Source organism: Manduca sexta, unplaced genomic scaffold (assembly GCF_014839805.1).
Source record: "Manduca sexta isolate Smith_Timp_Sample1 unplaced genomic scaffold, JHU_Msex_v1.0 HiC_scaffold_1575, whole genome shotgun sequence".
Lineage (NCBI taxonomy): Eukaryota > Metazoa > Arthropoda > Insecta > Lepidoptera > Sphingidae > Manduca > Manduca sexta.
In genome coordinates this window covers 3,546-11,113 of record NW_023592453.1, presented here as the reverse complement: position 1 = coordinate 11,113, position 7,568 = coordinate 3,546, and the positions used below count along the sequence as shown (strand labels likewise).

Sequence of the window (7,568 nt, the reverse complement as noted above, 5' to 3'; positions counted from 1 at the left end):
AATTTTGAACATTTATCTGTACCTATATTATTTTTATTTGCCGATTACACGAAACCCCTCAAGCCCATTCGACAAACGCTTTATCGCATATCTTAAATAATCAAAATCATTTTAAATGAGACCATATGCGTACGGGCCTGCGTGTCGATCGCCGGTGTCACACGGGCCCACGGACCTCGAGGGCAATGTGTTACGAAATTAGGTAATTTATTTAGTTTCTTTTAAACTTTCCAATATTACCTGCGTATCATATATATATTATTTATAAGTGTACTTATTGTTGCGGTATATATTGCAGCGTGAAAACAAACATTTAGATAAAATAATTTATACACGTCGTCGGTAGAAATACAGTGACGTCATATAGAAAAGGCTGGACAAGATGGCGTGAGCTTGATTAATCAGTGTTCCGTATGTACATAGTTCTCTAATGATTACCTCGGAATTTGGAAGACACTATTAGCCGACAGAGGTTTTGTGGCACGTCTCGTCACGGTAAAGGTGGAAATATCTCTTCTAAAGAAAAATGTTTAGTACGTAGAACTGTCATCGCCATTGAGTATATGCCTACCTCATTCAATTTTCTAAATAACAGGAAAAAATGCTTTAAATTAATCCAGGCTGAAACAATTGGATTTTGTGAATACGCATGGAAGCCACATGTAGCTAAATTAAACTTGTGTCAAGTCTTGGTCCCTAATAGTGACAACAAGTATTTCTTTCCCCCACCTTCTCCTGCTCCTCCCATCTATATTCCCTTGGGTTCCTGCGTTGTCGTTAAGCCGAGAGGTACCAGTTTCGCATTAGCAGCTACCTGTCGGCGTTGACTAAAGGAAAACTTAAGCTTCCCAAGTGTTAACGCACTTGTGGACCCCTACACCCCAATGCAGGATCCACAGAGCTATGAACATGGGAATACCCAAAACAATATAGTGGCAACATCGTTACCGACCTTATGTACTCCCTCTCTTCCTTTCTTTATGGCACGAATACCTAGTATAATAAAACTAATCTATGTCGGATGTAAATATCAGACCTAGTCATATTTTTTATTGTTGATAAAATCTTTGAGTTATTTGGCTGCGGATTACTTGCATTCTTGCGGATCCCTAAGTTGCATCACAATATATTAAAGCAATTAAATATGATATTTCTATTGTGAGTCCGCAGTCGTCCGCGTGTTCAGTGCAGGCCCAAGCATTTAAAAACCAATTTAATGGGAAATTCATTGCGTAAGTTATTTCTGCAGATTTTAATAGACTAATGTTAAAACTATTTAAGTTACTCTTTTTAAAGAAAACGTAGTTAAATAAATGAAAATTTATCTAAACTACATTTTACAATTGCGAAAATGTAAATTAAGTTTTCTTATAACGTAGAATTGGAATAAGATTTAGCCAAATTCCTTTATGCTCTTGCAGACTTAAGAAATCAAATCGTTTTGGAACCTCCCTTATCAATGTCCAAATGTGTTCAATCTAGCTAGACCTTTAAGGCACAGCTACCTCTAACTCCAACAAAACTTTATGTTCGGCCTAAAGTCACTTGCTTTTCTCAGCCTCCGCAATTTAATAACAACAAAAATAAAAAACCATTTGAAAGCTAGCTTGCCCTAGTACCTACTTCGCTGTATTTTAAATGCTTCTTTTGAAAACGGATTTTTTCTAAAGAAAGTTATAGTTTCAGTATTGAAGCTAGTGCACAAAAAAGTCGATGACGATACAATAACTAATTATCATCCACGTTAATCTCACCATTCTCAAAATTGTTTGAAAACTAATGTAAGCACGTAGCAAGTACCAACCTTTGAACGAAGGACTAAAATGGATTCCAAATAAGACAAGTCCACCCTGGTGGTCCCACAAACACTCCGACTGAATTACTAGAAAAAAAAATGGTTTCAGTGATATTTTGAATATGTCTAGTGCTTCTTCTGTCGTTGTTCGGTAAAACTTGTAACCACATAATACACATTGTTTAACATCATAATCTGTAACCAAGTTTTTAGCAAAATAAATAAATTTGATTTGAACAAATAGATAAAACAAAAACAATAGAAACATCAGCGATGTCTAATCCGTCAGGTCGGCCCAAAATTGATCTGTAGAGCTATTTTATCAAATACATTATATTGATTTCATACAATCTTACATCCTGGGTTTAGAGTACCACACGAATATCGACCGATGTAAAACGAATTTGTGTCAAAATAACTATGTGAGTAAATGGGTCGACTACAATACCATGTACCTATAGCGGTCTTGACCTATACCCCTAGCACGGATTCACTTGTTATCGTATCGTTAACGTAATTGTTTTGTTTAAGGCCCTCCCTTATGCAAACGGCCTTGATCATTCGTTCCATACATTTGCTGCGTACATTATGGGTGGGAATATGCAAAGATTTACGAATAATTGCTTTAAAAATACAATGTTGGGTGTTTTTGAAAATTTTAATCGACCAAAATGTTCCTTATTACGTTGTTTATCTAATAGCGTTCATTGCAAATTAAAATGATGAAACAATATCTGCATTATAAAAATGATAAACAGCCAAAGTAACGATAACATATTGTGGAATAATGTGATGTTTATTTTCTTATAATCTTATAAAAAAAATCTAAAAATTTTAATCCGCCGTATTGCAGGGCACCGCCTTAAGTAAATTATTGTATGGAAATTTGAACAGCGCCTCATGAGCGTTTTGGAACTAAAATACTAAATCATGAACAGTGGATGCGTGTAAACTTCGCATAATAAACACTAATTAACAAGTTAACTTAAAATATAATGGGAGTCAGTAGTAATCTTTCTTATTTTTTTACGTAAATATATTATATCAACCAAATATAGAAAAATTCGTAAACTTTAAGTTACTCGATATGAAAACTATATGGTAAAGCGTAAATTCCTGCCAGGGGTACTGTAAAACTATATAGATAAAGACTGTCATTGGGCGCATTATTAACAAAAAAAAGCAGTTTTGAAAATAGAAATTGGTTGCAAATCGCATTTAGTTTTCGAATTTTGAAGTTTGCAGCAGTTTGCAATGCGCAGACGACTTCAGCTTGCTGCCAAGAAACAGTACCTACTCTATTATGAAACTAATAGCTACTTAAGTTGTTAGAACTAGACGATATCCTCTGACTATAATTTGACAATGCAATTACGTTATAAGTAGGTATTACTTACAAGCTGTGTTTCTAATGTTATCGTCGTATTGCAATCGCTATTTATAACCGTGTTACTATTATAACACAAGTGCTATTGTTATAACACAAATGCATGTCCCAATTAAAGTAAGTTTAAGATTAGATGATTAGGTAGGTGTACTTTTATTCACTGCGCCATTCCTTGTATTTCTAGTAGTATCTATTCTTGTTTTAGTATTTAATAGTACTAATAAAGGTATGGATACAATATAGGTTGATATGTACATATAATCGGCACACACTTGGTTCTGTTTCTTGACGCCACATTAAGGTATATGGCGTGCGGTTAGGATGGCATTTACAAGAGGACTCTCCGTAATACCCAGACATAATTTGCTCATCATATTAGCCTCTGATCGTCCCTCTTCGAGCCTTGAGGAATTAGTTGAATAGGTGGCGGCGCGCTAACTATGGGCGAGAATATTCAAAGATTTATGAATAAGTTCTCCCAATATTAAATACTGGGTGTTGGAAAATGAACACTGCAGGTACTTTAAGAGCGCGTTAACTGTTTTAGTGGCAATATTGTTGGTGAGCGCATTATGCGTGGTGCAGCCAACACGCGCGGAGCGACTGTGCCTGACCGGGAGCTTCGACCATCAGGTGAAGACGCTGCTTGACTACGTCAAACTATCAGATGAGCAGCTTAGCAACATTTTGCAGGTACCCAGGGACTTGAGCGCGTGTTTGAAGACCACTGGCCCGGTGAGATGTTATATTTAATTCAATTGTATTCTATCCTATTCCCAAGTACTCTGAATTTATTTAATGTAGATGGGGCTTATGTCCTCTTTCAGTGCTTATACTGTTCGCATAAGATGGCTATAAATGCACGGCAACAAAGATCATTTGATATGTAAGAGAGATAAAAATAATTATTAAACCTTTTCTCTTTCAGGCTGTAAAGTAATGCCATATGGGTCGACCATAACTGGACTCGCTCTACAGTCGAGCGATATCGACTGTTACGTGGACATACCAGGCGAGCACAACGAGAATCCACAGGTTCTAGTAGCCGAGGCGCTGGAGATTTTAAAGAACCACCCAGATCTATTCACGCATTTCGAAATAAGGCCGACGGCTCGCGTTCCGCTGCTAAAATGCGTACACATTCCCACCAATGTTTTTGTCGACATTACTTTTTCTGGTCCTTTCTCCATCAACAGCAGCCGTGTATTGTCTCACCTTCTGCATTTAGACGAAAGAGGCTTAGAGTTAGCTAGGATCCTCAAGTATTGGGGCTCGGTGCACGACATAGCTAACGGAAAACTAACGCTGCCGAGCTATGCGATGGCGCTGTTGGCTGTGTTTTATCTACAACAAAAGAATATCGTACCGCCCGTTACCTTGCTACAACAGAATGCGACTCCCTACGAAATTGACCACTGGAACACTGCTTTCCTGCCCCTAGAATATCACACGGATAACAAGGAGTCCCTCTACGAGCTGTTGGGAGGATTCTTTCAATATTACAACGACTTCGATTTTGAAAATACCATCATATCACCGTACCTTGGTTATCCCATAAAAAAAAAAGATTTTCAAGACTTAGATAAATTTGACGACTTTGATTTATACAAACGTAATTTAGAAAATGGCTACGCGGCGCCGTTTTATTTCGGATATATGAATATACAGGACACTCTGAAACACAGTGAGAATATTGCGAGACCTAACAGCGACCGCTGGCTCGCCCTCAGGCTGATACGGCATTTGAGAGCTGCGGCGAGTATGTACCAAGAACTCAGCAGTGAAGAATTCCTCAGTGCTGTGTTAGTGCCCGAGAAAAGGCTCGAAGCCGGCAAATTGACCACGTTTTGGGAGGGAGGTATTGGTGGTCCGGAAGACTGCCCGAAGATATTTCAGGAGAAAATAAGATGACACCAAATTATCATGACAAAAAGATCCAGTTACATTTAAGAGAGTAAAGTATTATTAAGAATTCTTGTTGACTCTGTGTTCGATGTTCGTTTTTTATTATACTGTATGAATAGTTTCTGATTTTAGGGCTTGTTTCACAATTTCTAAATAAATGCTCCTCCTCCTGTCACGACTCACTACTGACGTACTGTTTATTCAGATGCTACACACGCGCAACATGTGAATTGGTTGTATGTGGCAACTTTAGATTATAATCTATAGCCCAATATAATTTACTTGAAACTTATGAAAGCAGGCCCTAATTTCTTTCGGTTTATAGAATACTGCCTATATTGTTTCAAATTAAATGTTATGCTAGGGCGAATAATCTGATCTGAATGCTAGAATTTAAAATTATGCATTTATATTTAATTTGGTTGACTTGTAATGTATATCGTCCCAGTGAAAATAATAAAATAACGGACCCAAGACTGGTATTTCTAAGTGTCAGTATTGTATTTTTGAAAATGTATAGTTTTAGTTACTACTGAATTGTCGACATTGTAAACATATTAAAATTTCTATTATACAAAATTATAAAATGAATACATAGTAACTATATTATGTTTTAATTTCTTAAATTTTTCACAGTTAATTTCTTCAATTCAAAGGGAACATTGAATTTACACAAAATTATGTTAATTATTGTTGTGGCATTTTGGAGTAGGTAAGTTAATGTTTAAAGTGGTCTATTTAGGTTTTCGTCCGGCATCATGTGGGATAGCAATGTGATAGTTTTCTGTAGACCCGATGAATGGGTTTTATGATTGGTTAAAGCACTTTATATTCACAGCTGTATTTAGTATGTGTCAGTCAGTAGACAATCGTTTTATTATAATAAAATAACCACACCTCCATAACTTATACGCGGTGATATCCTAGTTGGAAATGGAACAGTTTGCCGAGCCTCTCAGTATAGAGGTGACCCGTGCCCAGCAGTGGGTAATATATTATAAAGAGCTGGTATTATTATTATTGTTAATATGACCATACCATTTAACTTATCTTTATATCTGGAACATGTCCACTGAGTTTCATTGTCTGAATCTATTCAGAACTAAGTAAATCGCGCCTGCTGTGTTGGAACCAGTAGTTAATAAAGAAAACACATTGATTAATGTTTCCCCGGTCTTCTCAGGTTGGCTAAAACACGTAACGCCACGGTCCTTATGGAATCAATAAAAATTAAACACTGAAACATTCCATTCTGTACGCTTTATAATCTTCTTCTTTTAGGCCGCGAACAACACGTAGTTCTTTATATAGTACTAGCTTTTGCTCGCGGCTCCGCCCGCGTTATAAAGTTTTTCAGGCTAAAGTTTTCCATTATAAAAGTAGTAGTTTCCCGGGAGCCTATGTTCTTCCCAGGGTTACTAACTGTCTCCATACCAAATTTCATCTTAATACGTTGGGTAGTTTCTGAGTTTAAGACATTCAGGCAGACGGATGCAGCGGGGACTTTGTTTTATAATAAGTATATTTTTTTAGAACATTTTATGAGGAACAATCCCGTCATATATCATTGTTGCATAACTTTAACCGTTTACGCAGCGCACGCAACGGAAGCTCTCAAAACTAATAAATTGTCCCCGTATTTGCAACATGTTTCATTACTGCTCCGCTCCTATTGGTCATAGCGTGATGATATATAACTTAAAGCACTCCACAAACAAAGGGCTATTCAACACAAAAAGAATTTTTCAGTTCGTATCGGTAGTTCCTGAGATTAGCCATTACTGCTCCGCTCCTATTGGGTATAGCGTGATGATATATAGCCTATAGCAATCCACGAACAAAGGGCTATCCAACGCAAAAAGAATTTTTCAGTTTGGACCGGTAGTTCCTGAGATTAGCCATTACTGCTCCGCTCCTATTGGGTAAAGCGTGATGATATATAGCCTATAGCACTCCACGAACAAAGGGCTATTCAACGCAAAAAGAATTTTTCAGTTTGGACTGGTAGTTCCTGAGATTAGCGCGTTCAAACAAACAAACAAACAAACTCTTCAGCTTTATATAATAGTATAGATTTTATGGGTCGCGTTCTACGAAAGAACCACTTTTACGGTACATAGAAAAGGAATATTAGGTATCAAAAGCTAGTTTTGAAAGTATAAAAAAGAAATTAAGTTTCCAGCCGTAAATTGTGATTTACAACAATTAGTACTTAAAAAGGGTTTAACTCCAAATGTAGGTAAGCATGTTGAAGAGCAGCGAAGTACTGGCAAATCTTATTTTAACAAGTCTACATCACTCATCAAACATCATCTTTACTAACACAGCATAAAACCAAATTAAACATACGTACTCTTGTAAGTTGTAACTATATAATATCTATAATATAACACACATGATTTACTATTTTAGGTACCGCAAGTAAAGTACATAATTTAATTAAAATTAAAATTGCATATTATCGTGAGAACATACCTAACT

The 7,568-nt window shown here is 36.5% G+C and overlaps 1 protein-coding gene across 1 annotated transcript; it reads left to right on the top strand.

The window, feature by feature from the left end:
- Nucleotides 1-1,139: 1,139 nt before the first annotated feature.
- Nucleotides 1,140-6,442, top strand: LOC119191496 (speckle targeted PIP5K1A-regulated poly(A) polymerase-like). Its single transcript, XM_037445384.1, has 3 exons — nt 1,140-1,232; nt 3,730-3,917; nt 4,111-6,442. The coding sequence occupies exon 3, from the start codon at nt 4,122-4,124 to the stop codon at nt 5,091-5,093; it is 972 nt and encodes a 323-aa protein (XP_037301281.1). The 5' UTR covers nt 1,140-1,232; nt 3,730-3,917; nt 4,111-4,121; the 3' UTR covers nt 5,094-6,442.
- The last annotated feature ends 1,126 nt before the right edge of the window (nt 6,443-7,568 follow it).

What these genes read in the sequence shown, in the direction of transcription:
- LOC119191496 (XM_037445384.1), top strand. Translation starts at nt 4,122, where the DNA reads ATGCCATATGGGTCGACCATAACTGGACTCGCTCTACAGTCGAGCGAT.